The sequence below is a fragment of the Anas platyrhynchos genome, chromosome 2 (genome assembly GCF_047663525.1).
Source record: "Anas platyrhynchos isolate ZD024472 breed Pekin duck chromosome 2, IASCAAS_PekinDuck_T2T, whole genome shotgun sequence".
Lineage (NCBI taxonomy): Eukaryota > Metazoa > Chordata > Aves > Anseriformes > Anatidae > Anas > Anas platyrhynchos.
In genome coordinates this window covers 158862591-158881613 of record NC_092588.1, presented here as the reverse complement: position 1 = coordinate 158881613, position 19023 = coordinate 158862591, and the positions used below count along the sequence as shown (strand labels likewise).

Below are 19023 nucleotides of genomic sequence, written 5' to 3'. Positions count from 1 at the left end.
AGCGTCCCGTGATTCATTACTGTAGCTACAGGTAAATCACTGCACGTGAAGAGCTACACCTCTGATCGATCTAAAGTAACGTGCTTTTGTTAGTCCAGGATCAGCAGCGAACTCGAGCTGTGTCTCTGAGCAGCAGCAGCTGCGAGTGGCCGTGGATGTGAGCTGAGAACTTTTCCGAAGTGTTTTGTCAATCTTACCTCCAGCTGCCTAGAAAAAACCTCAAATCCTTAACATTCGTCTGGCTTCATAATATGACAAACAAGCAGCAAGTTTGGGGCAGGTAGAGAATTATTTCGGACCCAAGGACTGATTCCTTACTGCGCTGGCTGGGTCCCACCCGTGCCATTCACCTTTCCATGCCCCTCGGCTTGCAGTGCTGGGGGCAGAAGGGCCCCGCTCACCTGCTTTAGAGGGGGCTCAGGCCCCCATGGGGATCTGAAGAGGACAAAAAAAGCCCCTCCACGCTCCCTGGACCCCGCAGAGCAGAACCCGGGCAGCCCCCTTGTGCCACATCCAGCAGCTGCTGGCACCGAGGGAAATCCTCAGGACCCCTTTGAGCCTCTCAGTCAGTTTGGGTTGGAATGCTTCTTGGGTTTTGTTGGACTGGAAAAAGGCAGTGATTTAGTCTTGGTGGTGCTGTTGTAAACAGCTCGAAATTAACATTTTCTAAAATTTCCTCTGAAGCGAGACATTGTCTGGGGATCTCAAACAGGCTGCGAGATTTCTGAAAGAATTCGTGGTGCTCACCCAGCGCTGACATTTGGGAGCACAATGAACACTCGCGGCTTTGCTGCCGTCCCCTGAAATAGCACGTCTGGCGAGAGACAACGAGAAGCCTTCAGCTGAATCCCTTCTCATTGTGCTTAACCTGAAGAAATCCGCGTGGTGTCTGCCCGTCGGCGTGTGACAGCCGCTTCGGGAGCGTGGAGTCCGTCCCCACCTTCCCGGGAAGCCAGGAGGCAAGGCCAAGGCAGGGATTGACGCCTCCCATCGAAGCCTCCTGTCGTGGGGCTGTGCCCCCCTGGAGATGGATGGGGTGGCTGGTCCAGGCTGGCAAGATGTCACAAAACCCCCCCGGGGGCTGTAAACCTCGGGACAGTTCGTCTGTGATGGGAGCACCACGGCTCCTTCCCTTCGCCTTGCTCTCATCTGGAGTAAGGCACAGTGGGGTCATCTTCCCTTCATCTTCTTGTGAGCGAGGCTCTCTGCTCTCTAAGGGACAGGTTTTGGGTCAGGAATCCATCTTAGAAACCACAGGAGGAGACAGGTTCTTTGTACAAATCTTAGCACCTGCATTTCAGGCGATTTTCCCTACCGTGCAGTCTGCACAACCGTGTTTTGCTGTTGGGCGTAAAGTCTAATTAGGGAGGCGTTTGTCCTCGATAAATAGTCCTGAAAGCAGCTCTCCCTTGGAAGTCCTTCACTCTGCTGCTGCATCACAGCGGTGCTGGTGTTGGGATCATCCCAGCACTGTTTTTAAATAACCCTATGCCACATCGTATCTTTGTGCAGTAACGCTGGCCTCGTTTTGTGTCCCCTCAGACCCCTTCAGCATGCACCGAGGGGAGAACCTGCCTGATTTGGCCTTTCCTGCTGACATGAAGAACGTGCAGCTCTTCACGGACCATGTTGACACTTCCACAGACATCCATGGTGAGTTCCTCCTCCACATCTGTCCCTGATGGTCTTTTTTGGTGTCTTCTCCATTGACCTTCACATACTAAAAACTATTAAGCTGATAAGTGCACAGACCATACAATCTCTTCACATGATTACGTTTTTTTTTGCCTAAAAGACTTTCTGGTAGCTGCTTCCAAGAGGGTTTTTTTTTTGTGTGTTTTTTTTTTGTGTGTTTTTTTTTTGTTGGTTTGTTACTTTTTAAGCATATTTAGGCAGAAGGAGATGGAGCATCTCGACAAATTGAGTTGGGGCTGGAGTTACTCACAGCTCTTGTCTTCATGGCTGAAAATCAAAGCTGCAGGAACTTTGTCCACAAAATGGTCTTTGGTGTTCAGGCTATTGCAGCTTAAGTGGTTATTAACGAGCATATATATGGGAGCAGAAGCAGAAAGCAAAAGGAGAGAAGAAAGAAAAAAATAATTTGTATTTACTCTCTTGTACCTTGTCGGAAAAAAAGAGATGTACAGTTCACAATGCGACTTGTAAAGGGGAACTACTTGAGAAAGTTGCGTATAAACTTTGTCTAAAACGACAAATGACTGAAAAACGGCCTTTTATTTCATTAGCACCACATGGATCCATGATGGTACCTGAACAACCTTTCCTGGGATCCGCCTATTGTCCTGCAGAGGTTCTTGACCCGTCAGCCTTTGTGGGCCTGGATTCAGCTGCAGAATTTCTGCAAGACAACGCAGGTAAGAAACAGATGTTCTGCTCTTGCTGTCTGTCTCGCTGTAGGTGGCTTTGAAGGATGTGCAGCTGGAAAATCTTGGTGTATTAGTCCTGAAGAATCTTGGTGGGGGAGTTAATGCATAAAATGAGTCGAGATTAGAAAATATCCTTTTGGAAACAGCATTTCCCTGATCAATGGGAATGTTCTAAAGATACTAGGGGATGAATGTGCCACTGAGCAAAGAACCTGCTCTGTCGGGTTCTGGGGTAACTCTTCTCTGGCTGATGCAAGCTTGGACTAGTTATAATCAAATAGTATTCATAAAATGAACTAAGTTATCTGAGAGTGCAGTCAAAACAGCAGCAGAGTCAATACCCTGAGCAAAGAAGGAGACATTTCTGCTCAGAAAGAGCAGCCAGGCATTGGGACGGGTTGCCCAGGGAGGTGGGGGAGTCCCCGTCCCTGGGGGTGTTCAAGGAGAGGTTGGACGTGGTGCTTGGGGACAGGGTTTGGTGGTGACACTGGTGGTAGGGGGTGGTTGGACCTGATGAGCTTGGAGGGCTTTTCCAACCCCTGTGATTCTCTGTTAGTGACAGGACTAAATGTGTTTTTCTGTAGTGCCTGAAGAACATTGGATGGGAGCTCAGCATGATGTGAAGGGACCAGATGCCTCTTTCTTTGTTGAGCCATCAGGTAAAAATAGTTTCGACTTAGTCTGCAGGAACTGTGTAGTTCCTCGCATTCCTAGAGTCTATGAGCAGCAGAAACAGAACTTGTGTCCCTGTCTACCTTTTCAAGAAACAAAAAGCAGTATCGGAGTGAAGTGGGACCTGGCCAAGAGCATTTCTGGTTCTCAAATCAACTTAGAATAAAAAAGCACAGTTTAAATGTTGCTTAACACACATTGTCAGGTTTAGTGTTGTCAGGGATGGGGGGAACACTGCATTATGCAGACCGTTTACCTTCATATTTAGGGTGACAAATTTATACAGTTCCAAGCCCAACTCTTGGTATAAACTAGTGGTGTGCCCTTTTGGGGCATATAGCTGGACTTTAACCCTCTGAAAGCATGGGGTTAAGCATGCCCTTCTGTGGGCTATGGGGACTTCAAGTTGCAGATATGCACAAAATAACCCTGGAAGCAGCAAGCTTGGTGGATTCCAGACTACATCTCTGTTCTGTGCTTCTCATGGACCAGTGAGGGTACCGTGGATTCCAGTTGGGGTATCTGTTCAAGTATTACTTGACCCTAAAATAATAAATAGCATAAATAAAATTTACTCTAGAAAAGAAAGTCTGTAAAACTGGAATTTTGCTACTTTCAAGAGCCCTAGTCTTTGAACACACTCGAGTCAAATCTGCTGACTTGAATAATCTGTCAGAGTGCTCATGTTTACTCCTTCCAAGGACCAGTGCAGCTGAGGGAACCAACAAACATAATTTTGGCTCATGGATAATCAACAGAATTTTAAATTAAATTCCAATTGCAAACCTGTATACTCTGCCCAATTCTCTTTAGACTAGATGTTACAGTTAAAGCATTGAAGCTCCACTGAGGAGGACACATTTACACTGCAGCTGCATGTATATTACGATATTTCACCTGCAATGGGATCTTTATCGCTGATTTTGGTGAACGAGCCAAGAAGAGAGCAGTTTAACACCAGTCATGGGTAGATGGGGTGTTTAGAGCTCAGGGCTCCACCTAGGATTCAAGGTAGAGCAGGGATGCTTTGTAGCTGAACGTTCCTCGAGTTTCTTACAGCAATTGCTTCCCTAAGGACACAAAGTGTTTTCTTAGGTATTGCACAAGTCATTTTTCTGAAACAGACCCTGCAAACAGGCTCTGGTCCTGTCCTACCCGACTGCGTTGCTGCAGTGGGGGAGCTCACTCATCAGACTGCAGGCAGCATGGAGCAGGCAGCGCCTTGAGAGGGTGATTCAAATCCTGGCAAGTCCAGGAGATAAAGCTGTTTGCTGAGATCTTTCCGAGTGCTTAATCAAACTTCATTTTCTGTGCCCAGTGCCCCCCACAGTGACTGAAGCAAAAAAGCCAAATTTGCCAGAAAGCCCGGCAGCAGTGACTCCTGATTTTGTTCCTACTGCAATAACAGCATCCCCAGAAGGGGCTGAAGCTACTGATGCATCAAAAGGTGACACATCAGGTAAAGCTGCCCTTGTCTCATGACTGGTACTGGTTTTCGACCTGTCATGAGCAAGCTGTAGTAGTGGAAAGATAAAACAGCAAAGTATTAATCTGCATCAGAACTAAAGGTTTATATAGGTTGAGTTGGTGAGAAAGAGCAAGTCTGCTAGACTTTTCAACTCTGCTGTCACAGCCCAGTAACAGACATAATGATTTGTAAAGAATCAAAATTTCTCCAAGTTTCACCTCCTGACAGTGTTAGGGTATGTCAAGAACATGGTTACGCCATGGGTCTCCTGCTGTCTATAAACACCTTAAAGCTCTCTGTTTTAAGAAGAGAAAAAGTGACTTTAAAACAGAGTTTTTAACTTGTTTATAGACAGCAGGAGATTCACAGTACATAATTATTTCTTCAACATCTCATCCTTCTGTAAAATCAAAATCCTTAAAACAAACAAAAACCACTTGGTTTTGTTTTGGTGGAGCATTGGTTCTACCTAAATACATCCTGCAGCACAGTTTTGAAAGGGACTTTTACCATTTTCGCAATTTCTTTCATTTTTCAGTTTATTACATATCTTTTAAACATATTTCCCAGTGTTTGGCAGGGGGATGTTTTTAGATGCAGTTCAAACATGGAGGAGAAATTTTATTTTTTAACATCTACTCAGCTGTGTATCTAAGCTGTTGAGGTCACTGCTGCACTGCACAGCGTACAGACAGTACCGGGGGCTGTTGAAAGTAGTAGCTGCAGAAGAAACGTAAGAGCCAGTGCTTCTGGCTTTGGATAATTTGCAAAATTTGCCTGTAGACAGCTGAAACTTGAATGTTATTTTGAAACGAAGAGCTGAGTTTTTAGTAGCTATTATGTCAAATGTGAGTGAGGCCAAGTTTGAAAGAATAAGGGGCAGCTGGCGCTTCACTGGGTGGCAGAGCCTTCTGTATCAGTGCTTTTGCTTCTGCTCGAGTTGCGGTACTGTCCTGCCCACGAACAGTGTAAACAAGATTTGAAATGTGGCTCTGGAACGTTTCAGGACTTTTCCAGTTGTTGGAATACGCTGCCGTGCTCAGAAAGGTGGCACCAAAAGTTTCTGTCTCCTCCTGTACAGTGCAAAAACCTCTTTAGGATTCTGGTGTCTGTTCCGTTGGAATGTGTTGCTTGCAGTGGATCTACCCGCTCGGGTCTCTTGCCAGCTCTGCAGCGTCAGATTTTAAACAATAACAAAGCATCTTTTGGCTGCTGTAGGCTAGGAGCAGGCGGATGTCTGGCACTGTAGCCAAGGATACAAAACATGGCTTGGGTGCACTGGGGAATCTGTCAGCAAGAGCAGTGCAATCTGAGCGGAGTGGACGGGGGAGTGAATGCTGCTGAAAGGCACAAGAGGGCAAGGGGAAGCCATTCCCTAGCCATAATTTGCACTGTTGGGTTTTCACATTCGTTATTTTTTGTTGATTTCTGCAATCTGTTTTTCCGTAGCAGATGCACAGTGTGTTCCCGCCTCGGATGTCACGTCCATTTCTGCCGAGAAAGCTGGGTCCATCCTTGCAGGAGACACCAAGCCTCCGCAGGCTGCGGATGCTGGATTTGCACCTGCAGCAGAAGCAGAGCCTCCTCAGGCTCTGGATGTGGGCTTTGCTCCTGCCCCAGAAGCCAAACCTCCTAATGGTATCGATGCCATGTTCGCCCCAGTGGTGGATACTGGCTTGAACCCAGAAGCAGATTCTAAGTCCCATCACGCCGTGGATTTGGAGTTTGCTCCGGCAGCAGACGCAGGGTTTGCCCCAGCAGCAGACACGAAGTCTCACCATGCTATGGATTTGGCATTTAGCCCAGTAGCAGACACTGAGTCTCAGCATGCCCTGGATTTGGAGTTTGCCCCTCCAGCAGAAGCTAACCACCTCCACGCCGTGGATTCTGGGTTTGCTCCTGTCGCAGAAGCCAAGCCTTTCCCTGCTGTGGATTCAGGTTTTGTCTCTGCATCAGAAGCTAAGGCTGTCCCTGCAGCTGACACCAAGCTTGCTGCATCTGAAGAGCTGATAACATCCGAATCTCCTGCTGAGCATGGCAAGTCACCCTTCCATGAGCCTCCTGCAGGTGAGCTTAGCTGAAAGCTTTGTTCAGGCCAGAAATAACTTGGCAAGTGGTGTGCAAAGGCCACTCGAAGGTAGCACAGCACTAGCAGCAACAAGCCTGGTAGTGGATAGTGACTACTACAGAGATGTACAATTCTAGTAAGACTGCCACATAAAAAACATAGTTTTTGAGCAGTTAAGATGTTTAAATGCAAGGCACATCAGAATCTTAAGTAGAGCACAGCTCCGCTGACAAGAAAGATACAGACAGAGGAAGAACTTCACAAGGATTTTTCACCTAGAAAATACGAAACTAGAATAACTAAATGATTTTTTAAGGACTTGGCATTCTTTACAGAGCCGTGTGTTTGTGTCTTTTATTTTTATTTTTATTTTTATTTTTATTTTTATTTTTATTTTTATTTTTATTTTTATTTTTATTTTTTTCTAGTTCATCCGTGTTAGTATTTATTTTTGCATCATTATCATATACAGAAATTTCCACAGATGCTGCAGGACAGCGTTTTCGAACAAAGCTTCTTATCTGGAAAAATAGTTTCTGAGGAGACTGAGGAGACTGACAGGCTTTGTTGGTGATGTGGTGACATTTCCTTGCAATGACAATAGGCATCGATTCAGGGCAGCAAGCATTTTGCTTTTTCCATGTGGTGGACAATGGATTTTTTGTGCTGCGTGGATTTCTCAAAGGACACTATCCTTTCTGAGAGACATGACAGTCACTATAGCAAACAGCACTGGGCAGACCCAGCGTATATTGATTGACTGTGGAAAGAGTTCTGCGTAGTAAGAAATTTCCTTTTTCATTTTTTTTACCTTCTAATATTCTTTGGTTTAATGATAAGAATACATTTCGAAGGAGAGAAGTTTTAGCAAAAGAAAAACCTTTTTAGAATGTAGTAGCTGAGAGGCATAGGTGGGGGAATGAAAGACTAAATACCAGCCAATACAGGAAGATTTGCTTTAGAAGAGCACTTAAGCTTTCAGGAGGGGAGAGCTGTTAGAAAGTGATCCCAAAAAGCAGGTTATCACTGTTCTGAAAGTGATGAAAACCTCTAGTTTCCTGAGGAAAATGGGAATTAGGCGAGGACGTAATTTTATCCTGCTTAATCTCATCTAAATTAAAAAAAAAAAGAAATTTTATTCTCTACATTTTGTTTTCAGAAGCACCTGCAAGCGTGCAACAAGAACTGAAAGGCCCAGAGGCTTGTGTTGATCTTCCGTTAGAGAAAGCCAAAGACAGTATTCCATCTCCCAGCCACCATGAAGATCGTCTTCCAGAACAGACAAACCATCTGCCTGAACCAGCAGGTGAGAAATGCAAACCACAGCATACAGCTGGAGCAAGCACTTTGCTCTCAGCTGGTTCTTCCCAAGCACCCAGATTCTTTCTCCCAGACACCGTTCTCCTATCCTTGTGAAGGACAAAGCAACAAAGATTTAATCTCAGGAAGGTTATAAACATGTACAAACGTGGGGACTGTGTTAGAACCAGGTGGTAGCCTTCACTTTGGAAATGACCAGCATGTAACTTGTCTTTTTCTTCCTCATCCATATTTGTTTTACATCTCTCACAATCTTTGTTTTTATGTAATCAATCTTATTCATATTTTAAAAATACAACCGTTCTCCAAAGTCATTGTTTTATACATTAAAACTTGTTATAGCTGTGTAGCTAGAGATTTAGTAGTGTCTATATGAATGTATCCTAAAATATGTATGAATACTATACGATTAGCATTAGATAGGGACTGCAGACTGATAATAGAGCATATTTTAGCACTGGTTTGATTTTTTTTTAATTGACAACCTCACTGTGTCCGTAAGCACCATGATGGTCTTAGCTTCATGCTTTACCTATACTTCTGCATGTCAATCAAAATATAAAATTGCTTCTTAAAATGGGATTGAGAGGAGGTAATACATAGTAGACAATCAAATCTTATAAACTTCATCCCTATTAAAAAGAAGATAGAACCTGTACCCTCTCCAAAGGCTTGCTTTTAAACTGCTGGTTACTTGTATTCATAAGAGCTGAAGTCTTCTATTCATATTTTTTTGTATTTCGTTTCAATTTCTTTCCACTTTTGTATTTCAGTTCCAGTAGAAGCAAAAGAAGTTGTTGCACTAGAAAACAAAGACCTCCTTCCAGAAAAACCTGTTACTGTGGATGTTACTGTTACAGAGAAACCAAAGGAGCAGGCTGAGCACAACCATATCGAGCATGCACAACCCCAGCAAGAAAAAGCTCTACAAGAACCTACAGGTAGAATAGAAATAATAATTCAATTTTAGAATGGAAATGTCCTCTGGGAACTGTTCACCTTTTCCTATTGACTTCTGTGCCACCTGAGCAAGCAAAATTTGTTTTTGCACCAATCAGCTGTGCAGTTCTTTGCATTCATCGGTGATTCTGCTTGCACTTCGCCTCTAATCCCTGCGCTCTAAAATAATCTTTTCTCCTTCCTGTTCACAGGACTAAAAGCCTAAATATGCTTGCTACTGTTACTTTATCACTGGTACTAGCTTATATCTTTTCTGCTTTAGAATATAACAGCTCACCATCTTTCTGCCATTACCACTGCTGTTTTATTTCCTTTTATCCTGGTATTAAAAAGGACCATTAATTCTTATTGCAATATTCCCAGGGAAGGCCTCCTTCCAAATTGGATTTTGTAATTACCAAAGGAAAATGGGATCTTTTTTTTTTTTTTTTTTCCCTGCTCCACTAATCCAGCCTCTCCGACGAGCTGTTATTGCTTACATTTGTGACTGGAGGCTGATTTGTGGGCCAGGGCTAACTGACAACTGACTGACGCTCTCTTTAAAATCGGTGGCTTGTAGCTAAGGAAACCCTGCCTGTAACCGGGGACAGCAAACGACTTCTGCGACGGAGGTTCTGCCTTCCACTGCTTCCACTCTGGGTGCTGTGGGAAACCTGGCTCTTCTGCTCCCCCCTCCCGTTGTCCCCCCTCCTCTCTTCCCCAGTCTCATCTTTCCACTAAAACCTCTGTTTTCGCACTTGGGAAGGTTGCCAATTAGGGAGAGAAAAAGTGCGCGTTGTCTTGTCTTGCCGAGACAAAATGGATCCTTAATGCACTTTAAAAAAAAAAAAAAAGATAACATGGCCTTACCAGAACTATTGCTTTTTGGTGGGGTGAGAGCATGTGTCAGGGGCTATGGATTTTTAAATAGCATTGACGTATTTATTGGTACCAGTTGCAATAGGTTTTGTGTGTAAATGCCTATCCCAGCCACGCTGAGGTGGATTTAGAATTAGTGTGGTATTGGTGCTGGGAACTTCTGCATATATGACTGTATGGATTGTTTTAGATGGCTAAAATCACATTTATATATATATATAATATATTTTTTTTAAAAAAAGCAAATAGTCGCTTTGATGTTTGAGCAGGCTTCCTGTATTCCAGGTCTACCTACTGCACAAATAAGGCAAGCTAACAAATCAAGTGACCGCAGGTTTGGCAGAGCAAAACCTGCAGCAGTGCCTGTTGCAGATGTGCCAGAGGAACGGCTCGTAGGTCTGCCACAGCAGAAGAGCACTGACCCCAGAGTAGACCCCTGTTCGGTAGCGGAACCCGGATCTGTTGCTGGAGCATCCCCTCGCACTAGGGTTTCACATAAAAAGGCAACCGAGCAGCCGTCCGGTGTGCTGCCAGAGCTTGTGGAGAGCTGCAGAGATGCACCCAGGGAGAGCTGGGATTTGGAAGGTTCTCTGGCTGTTGTGAAGAAAAAGAAAAAGAAACCAAAACAAAAGAGAAACCAGCCGCCAAGAGCAACGGAGTTCTGGGATGAAAATTCAGCAGTCTCCAGAGCTCCGAAAAATTCTCCAGTTGGTGGTGAGTTGCAAAAACCAGATGTTGGCCCCGGAATGCCCATCAGAGCTTCAGATGTGCCAAAGGATGCTAAAATAATAACTGGAAGTCCCAACCTGGTTGATGAAAATGCCTTCTCAGTGCCAGCACCAGGACAGCAGGTCCAGAAAACCAGTGTGCCATCTGAGTCACCAAAAAATAGAGACTTCATCCCAAAAGAAGGCGTGAGAGATGACAGCTGGACGTCGAGCTCCAAAGGGAAGAGAAAACAGGTTCCCCTGAAGCAGGGAGGCGAGACCAAGCCGGGGGAACCTGTTACAGCAGAGGTGCCAACCAAGCCCATGGAAAGAAATGTTCCTGGTAAAAATGAAAAGAGGGAGTCTGACGAGGCAGGATGTGCTGGCCTGCAGGCGTCTCTTTCAGAAGCGATCAGTGTAAGCAAAGCAGAAACTCCTTTAGAGGTCAAGCCTTCAGAAACTCTCCTTTCTGACAAGGATAAGGAAGCTCAGCACGTATCTCCTCAGCATAAAACACCCAGGGACGCTGTCCCTCGTGAGCTTCAGCCTTCCAGTGGGTCACTGGAAGAAGCAGCGAAGAAAGGAGGTAGTTGTGAAAAAGGCAAAGGGGTTGAAAACGAATCCTTCAAAGAGCCTCCTGCAGGGGCTGTGGCCTCATCAAACCAACATCCTGACAAGCCAGCTGAAGAAACCAAGCCAGTGTCCTCCGATAAGTGCATGGCAGTCGACTTAAGCGCTTCAGAGGGATTATCAAAGACCCCAGCAGATACTACTAAAATGCCTGTTACACCGTTAGCTGTACAAAAACCCGAGGCAGTTATTAAGCCTGCTGCAGCCAAACATCCTGCTACTGCTGAAGCAGCAGACGGAGCTAGAGTGGCAGATTCCCCTGATAAAAACAAAGGGGACGGGTTTATTGCGTTAGAGCAGCAGACTGGAAAAGATCTCAGTATTGCTCATGGGATGGACAGACCGAAAAAAAAGCGTGGTGAAGGGAAAGTCAAAAAAATCAAAAGTTCCTCTGAGCAGGTAGCTGTTTCGGAGGATGTAGGCAAACCTGCTGATGGGGTGAAGGCAGATGAGACCATGAAAGAAGCAACTTTCTCTGATAGCTGCAGGGAGGCTGATTTTCCTACAAGAGGACACCCATCAGCAAATGCACATACCTACCCTGCAAAACCAGCAGAGAAGCCCAAAAAAAGAGGTAGCGATGGGAAAAGTAAAAAAGGTGAAAGAGTTTTTTTCCAGCAGCCTTTTCTTGAGAGTAAGATGGAGCTTGGTGGTCTTCCTGCCCCAGCTGATAAAACTGAGGAAGTAGGTGATAAAGGTGGAGAGAGAGGCTGTAGTGCTGGGTCTTTTCAGGAGAATTTATTGGATTTCAATAAAATACAGAGGCCCGTTGAACTAACAACAGAGGGACCTAAAGAAAGTGTTGGGAAAAGTGAAGTGGCTGCTATGGTTGCTTTAGACCAACCGTTCTTTCTGGAGGGTAGGAGAGAGGAGACAAAGCATCTTGCTGAGGCTGACATGATCAGCCCAACAAAGGAGGTAAACGTGATGGCTAAAGGCAAAGAGGCTGGAATTGCTTCTCCAGGTGAATTTGTTGTGCCAGATTCTGATGCAGTGTTGGTGGCAGACAAACCTAGGAAGAGGAGTAGTGATGGGAAAAGGAAAAAAAGCGAAAAAAGTTCTTCTGGGCAGTCAGCTGGCCTGGACACCAGGGTGGAAGCAACCGATGTTCCAAGCAAAGAGAAGGTGGCTGGAAAAACAAAGGAAATGACCTTTGATAAAGATAAGGCATCTGATTTGGAAAGAGAGGTTTTGCTGGAGAACCTGACAGGAATAGCCAAAGAGGTGTTGGAAAAGCCTGAAATAGAGGGTGGTGATAGGAAAAGTTCCTCTAACCAGCCAGTTCTTGCAGGTCATAAAACAGAGACAGCAGAGCCAGAGCCAGCCAGCACTAAAGAGACTTGGCCCGGTACTGAAGGTAAGGAAATAGATATTAAAACAGCCAAGCCTCTGCCAGAGCACAGGGCAGATGCAGCTGCAGCATGCGGTCCCGTCAGGGACCTGGTGACAGACAAGCCTAAGAAAAAAGGTAGAGATACGAAAGGCAAAAAGGCTGAAAATAGTCCTGAGCAGTCTGCCGCAGCGGGTCCAGGTAACATCCCCGCAGTAGTCAAAGAGGTGGGAAATGCTAAACAAGCTCAGTCTCCTGCAAAAGACAAAGAGAATAATTTCAGTGCTTTAGTGAGCCCGCTAGATGACCCCTCTGATACAAGCAAAGCACAAGCTCCTGCTGCACCTCAGGAGCCAGAAAAATTGAGCACAAATAACAAAGAGATATGCAAAAAGGTGGAGGCTAGCGTGGAGCAGCCGTTGCTCCTGGAGCCCAAAGCAGGTGCAGAGATGTTTCCTCTTCGTGACAAGGAGACATCTGCCAAATCTGAAGCAGAAAGTCCCGCTCCTTGTAGCACTGGGGTCGGACTTCCTATTCTAGAGCACCCAGCAGCATCAGATCACAGGTCAGCCACAGCTACTGATAGATCTAAAAAGAGAGGTAGCGATGGAAGAAGTAAAAAGCCTAAAAATGCCCCTGAGCAGCTTCCTTTTCTAGAGAGGAAAATGAACAAGAGCGAAGCGCTGCCTCCCATGGGACCTGAGATGGAATATGGAATGGAAGAAATGGATTTTGTAGATGAAAACAGAAATATTAAAGGTTTTCCCATCAGCCCTCAAATGCTTTGGGATAATAAAGGAAACTACTCTGAATCCTTTGCTCAGGCTGCAGTAAGGGGCCCTGATGACACTGGCAATGTTTCAGAGAGGGGTACAGGAGCTGAGGAGCTTCCTTCTCCTGAGGTGACAGCAGAGAAGAGCAGCAAAGAGCCTGGACCTAGTGCTAAGGAGGGGATCCAGAACCTGAAAGCTCCTGAGCAACCAGACAATTTGAGACATGAAGAGCCTGGAAAAGAGGTTTCAAAGAAAGAGAGTGATAAAACTGAAGGGACTGCTTCCCAGGGTGGTGCTGAGGCAGGTAAAGCACTTCCTCTGGATCCTTCAGTTAAAGAGGACATTAAATCTAAAGAGGATGAAGTTTGCCTTTCTCCTGTGGCAAAGGCTGATGATAAAGAAGTAAAAACCACTGATAAAAAGCAAATCACTGACAGCACTTCCTCTGACCTTCCTCAGAAGGTGGCAGATGCAAAACACAGACCAGCTCCCCTAGGTGCCAAAGGGGCAGAGAAACTAGAAGAAACCGTCTCTCTTGGAGAGAAGGACACGGCGATACCAGAGAGCAAGGCAGATGCAGCCACATCGCAGGTGGTGGAAGCACTGGTGGAGAAGAAAGCCAAAGAGGTTGGGTTGGATGGAGGCAGGAATAGTGAGCAGGGCTCAGTGACGTGCCTGGGCAGTTTAGACAAGAAAGCAGCTGAAGCAGAGGCAGCTGGTGTAAATCTAGCAGCTGCCCCAACAACCCAAGTCAGTCCTGAAGGTAACAACGAAGCTCATCCTCACCCAGCAGAAGAGGATGCTGCTCACCTGCAGGATGGCCCAGTATCAAAGGCTGGGGAAGAGAAAGACGCAATTAAAGCAAATGAAGAGGAGTCTGAACAAAAAGCTGGAAAGGAGGCAAAGAAAGAGAGAGTTAAAGCAACAGGACAGCTAAAAAGCTACATGAGACCCACAAAGTCAAGAGGGGTGCCGACTCTGCCAGCCAGGTCTGCTGCTCAAGACCAGGAGAGACAAAAGCAGCTGAGAGCCACTGGTATGAGCCGGCAGAGGCAAGAAAAAGGTGTGTGCTTGTGGTTGGAGCTAGCAGCAGTAATCCAGGCAGCTTGCGTGCAAGACCTTGCTGTTTGTCAGTGCGTTGGCATGAATACGTAATCGTTAATCCTATGTGGCACAAGCGAGTGTGGCATGACTGGGTTTTTGGCTGATCTTAAAAGGCTGTTAGTTCTGCTTGCCTGTCTCACAGTGCTAATTCCCAACCTCCGACGGATTGACAGTTTGGTTTACGTTCCAGAACTCGATTATTTGTTCTGTTCATTCAGAGGCGATTTTACATACATGCGGTACATGGCTTTTTAAAGCAAACTTGCACTTTTTGGTGTTAAGTTACGTTCGCTTCTTGTCATCAGAGACAGAGAGGCATTCATCCGACACGCAGCAGTGAATCATCGCGGTCACTAACTAGCATTGTGTGCTGCTGGAGGGCAGGGATTTGGGTGTTCCTGTGGTAGGAAATCTTCTCGACTGCTGCTGTGTCGGGCCTGTAATGCTACAAGAGGCTACTGCAACCAGCCACTGTTCCTCCTGCAGTCCCTCAGTGACTTTATCTTGCCATACCTCAAACTGTGAAGTCTGTAAAGCATGCTTCCTCCTAGAATAATAAGCTTTACGAAAGCAAAGTGTAGCAGAACTGTAACAAAGTGTAAGGCTCTCTGCTGAGCCTGTGGAGGTGCTGGTAAGCAGCCGGGGCTGTTCACCCAGGCTGTTGACCAGGGGACAGCCCTGCGTTCTCACAGGATTTCGTTCTAATTTCATAGAACGGAAGGAAATTCTAGACCTCTAAAATTAGAGCCTTTACACATCATCTCCATCCGTACTATAAAACCCTTGTCCTTCTGCTCAGTCCAAGCCTTCCTCATGAAGAACCGGGGCTGCCCTGAGGGCCGTCGCCGAGACGGGCTGAGGCGCCCCGATTTTCTGCCTCGTCATCGGGCAGGAAAGTTTGTTCCCGTTCCTGCGGAGTTCCTCGCTGCCAGTTTGCATGATGCAGCCACTAACTTAACAAACATAGAGCTCCAGTGCGCCTTAACATGCTGGTCAGGTTTTTGAGAGGTTTTGTAATTTTAATGAGTGTTGCATAACCTGAAGTAGTTCTATTTTGGTGAAAGTGGTGTTCTCTGCATGAACTTGTGCCTGCAGAAGTGATGTTCTTTGGTGCATGATGATACAGAGTGAGGGGAAAGCTAAAGACAGCATCATCTTTGAAAAATTAAAAAATAAAAATCTTTAGGCTTTCCATCATCTGCCAGAAGTCTTAACTTTCCTTTGCTAACTGCTGGATTTAAGGGGGTGGTATTCTAGTAGGAGATCCGTGCAAACAAAGAAAAGCTCCTCCTGAATATCTCACAGGTAAATATTCAAGAAAATTGTGGAATTAGTAAGGTAAAATGTGTAATTAGGTGAAGGATTCCTAGTTCAGAGCCGGCTGTATGAACTGGGGGCACACTCCCCATCTGTAAGCAGGCCCGGCCTAAATTTGCACAGGACTTGTCAACCTTCACTAGCTGTCATCCTCTCAGAAATTCACAGATCCACGGTTGGATTTTTTTATTATTTCTTAGAGAAGAAGGCCTGAAAGACCGAGCCTGTTTAGCAAATGCTGGTCGAGGCAATCCTTGCCCCAGCCCTGTGAGGTGCCGGGCAGGGCCCAGCCGGCCTCTGGCAGCCCCGGTGAGCGCGGCGCCAGGCCTCTGGGCTGCTTGACCACCATGTGCGTTACCAGGGCCTCCCTCCTTGCAGCCAGTTCCCAGCTCATAGCTCTCTAACTGTTTGGTGAGCCACAGAAAGCCAACAAAACACGAGCTGAGTCCCTAAGGTGAGTGCAGCCGCTGTGCGAGTGCCTTAGGCCGCACCCGAGGGCATGGCAGGAAATCCACACGCTGCTTCAACGCAGGTCAGGAACAGAAATTGGTGAAGGGAAGGTGTTGAGATCTAAAAACATGAATGTGTGTGCTTCTTTACTAGGTAGAACAGCAGCAGAGAGAGCTAGGAGATGATATTATAATCCAAATTTTCACAAAGTTACTGGGGCCGAGGGCTGTGCTTACCTTCTCCTTTCTGCCTCATTCTCTCTGCCTCATTCTCCTGCTAAGGTAGCGATCGACTGTTCAAAGGTTTTCTCTCTTTACCTACCACCAGAACTTGGCCACCAGTTCGTCTCTGTGTCTCAGGGGGCGATGTGAGGCTTACACTTTGCAGCACGGAATAGAGAGTCACAGAACAGAATATCCCGACTTGGAATATCCGCACACAGGAGCTATTTTTTTCGCCCTGGTGGGCAGTCAGCGATGTCTTATAGGAATAATGCATGGAGTTATTTTGGATAATCTGCTGCTGAAGTTTAGGAACTGCAGTCTCTTTAGCCAGGCACCCGTGTCTTACACTGTGTGTTCTGGAATAACGGGATGGCTTTCCTGAGTGCATCAGCTCCTGTATGAACGGCTAAAATAGGTACGGGCTTTGTGGTACGGCTCCCTCGGGAGTCATGGCAACAGTGATGCTGCGGATTTCTCTCGCTGGCGGACGTTGTGTGCGTCGTGTAGAAACTCGGCCTGCAAACTTCTGTAATTTTGTTTTCTAATTTTGACTGCCGTTTAAAGTTAAGAGCCATCAGATGCCGAGCTCTTCGTGCAATTTGAATTTCATCCTTTGTGCATCTTTCGGCTTGATTTCGGTTTCTCATTTTCGTTGTTGCCAATGTAAGAACTTCCCTGGATTCTTCTGGAAAACTGTTTTATATCCCTGAATGTCAGGAGGAGGCAGTTGAGATGATAACCAAAACGTATTAGACATTATCAGCCTTTAAAATGCGACTGAGCCTTCATGCCACTTCTTGTCTGGGATTGAAACTAAAATTGGAAATTATTTATAAAAAGCAGGGTCCTAAAATCAGTGCTTCCAAGCAGGAGCCCTGCCTGACGCAGGGCTTGAGATGTGATGTTGAGGAATAGCAAACAGAATAAATGATGGAAGGTTTTCTTTCATCCGGTGTTGAGCCGTATGCTTCAGATTTACTGCCCTCGTCCCTCTACTCCTCAAGCTGTATTTCAGCACTGAGACCTTAAAAATATATTTCCTCCAGCCTGTCCTTAAAGTAAAGTCTATTTAAAAGAAAAAAAAAAAAAGATAAAGCAAACAAACAAACAGCACATTAATTTGTTTCAGTGGTTTGGATTTTGTATCTTCTTATGATTTGTGATTTGTTTAAGCTCTTTGGGAAGGGGCCATCTTCATGAGCCTGCTGCTGCGGTGCGTAGCGCCGGGGATGATCTTGAGCTCTCTTCCAACCTAGAAATTCTGTGATTCTGTGATTCTGTGAGGTTGGCTGCTCGCAGAGTAACGAGCTCACTGCAGAATCGCCTGGTGGCCTGGACAGCCACGTTTCGGGGTCATCCTCCCAGACGTGGCTTGGAGGGACCTGTCCAGGTGGTCGTCTGCTGCTGAGTTGCCCCCTTTCCTCAAAAGCTTCCATCGCGATTGTCTCGCCGCCTCCTGCGGGCATCCTTCCAGCCCCCGTGCCTTCAGCGGAGCCGATGACAAGCTGTCTTTGCAGCAGTCACCAGTGCTCTCCATTGGCACCATCTCGGTGTGTAACACAGGACGTATTTCTCAGTTTGACAGCTCGAAATCCCTTGTGTGCAAATAGGATACATTTAACGGCAAGAAACGCCGTCCCTGCTTAATTACAGCGTTCGCTTTTCTTTTCCAGCCGTGATGAAGCCCTTCCTCTGTTTTCCTTTCCTGGCTGGTTTGCATTATGCTGTTGTCATTATCATGTTAAATCAGTTCAGCATTTCCACAGCCACCCTTCATTCATACAGTGTCTGCAGTTCTCCTGTGGGACCCCACGCTGTAATTGGGGTTGTCTAATACGAGGTAATGATACAGGGGAACTTGAAGGGCTGTGGACTGTATGGATTTGTAGCCGAAATCAAAATCACAAAAGTGTTTAGGACAAGTGCTTCCGAATAACGGAGTGGTATTTTCATAATGCCTTTTAGAATGGTCAGCACAACATCATGTTGCGTTAATTAAGACTGCTCGTTATCCTAGGTAGGTATATGAGAAGGTGAATCACAAATGATGGCACCAGACAGTTCTCATCTCAGTACTAAAGGTGTTTATGAGGCAAGAGAAATTTGCTTTTATCTGCTTTTCCTCCAAAAAGCAGTTGTGTGCTTGCATTTGGTTCTGCTTCAGCAGAAAGTTTCGGTGAGGTATCGGTTCAATCTTAATTAAAAGGTAAATAAAGAAGACATTTTGCAGACCTATAGCTTGCAGCTGCTGGGTTTTAGAGGCCTCTTTGTCTTACGTTGAAGACATCAAACGCGTTCATGGTAAGGAATGCTCAGACCAGCACGCGTCCATCTCCTCCTGCGTGGCGTTGGGCCGTGGCTGTGCTGATCCTGGCTGCTGCTGTCTCTGGACAGTCTCATTTGGGAGCTCACCCACAGGCTTTGGCCATCACCTTAGGGCTTGGTTCTTCCTCTTTGAGTTCCCGCTTGCTCCTCGCGCTCTGAAGTTCAAGAAAAGCTGGGGACGGAGCAGAACCACGGCTCTTTGTGAGTTCTGCCAGCTCGAGAATACTGAACACATTTCCTTAGGGAGGCTGCTCGTCTTTTGGGGATACCTGAATTGGAAATCTCATCCTTCTTGGCTTACATTGCTAGTTCATTGCTCATGTATTGTGACTTTGCTTCGCCTGTTTGCAGTTTCTGCTATCAAATACTCGTACGATAACCCGATACTGCTAATATCCGAAGTGGTTTTGGAGTGGTTCCAACTCAAGTT

The 19023-nt window shown here is 46.0% G+C and overlaps 1 protein-coding gene across 13 annotated transcripts in view; it reads left to right on the top strand.

Moving 5' to 3' along the window:
- MAP4 (microtubule associated protein 4) overlaps nucleotides 1-19023 on the top strand; it is a 138786-nt gene that overhangs the window by 82296 nt on the left and 37467 nt on the right. For 9 of the 13 annotated variants that reach the window (XM_038173900.2, XM_038173894.2, XM_038173901.2 and 6 more), the window contains 8 exons: nucleotides 1543-1653; nucleotides 2247-2375; nucleotides 2972-3046; nucleotides 4378-4518; nucleotides 5977-6594; nucleotides 7755-7901; nucleotides 8689-8856; nucleotides 10019-14236. In XM_038173900.2, coding sequence (XP_038029828.2) covers nucleotides 1543-1653; nucleotides 2247-2375; nucleotides 2972-3046; nucleotides 4378-4518; nucleotides 5977-6594; nucleotides 7755-7901; nucleotides 8689-8856; nucleotides 10019-14236 — 5607 coding nt within the window. The remainder of the gene's footprint in view (nucleotides 1-1542; nucleotides 1654-2246; nucleotides 2376-2971; nucleotides 3047-4377; nucleotides 4519-5976; nucleotides 6595-7754; nucleotides 7902-8688; nucleotides 8857-10018; nucleotides 14237-19023) is intronic. The other 4 variants (XM_038173893.2, XM_038173899.2, XM_038173898.2 and 1 more) reach the window with 4 other exon arrangements.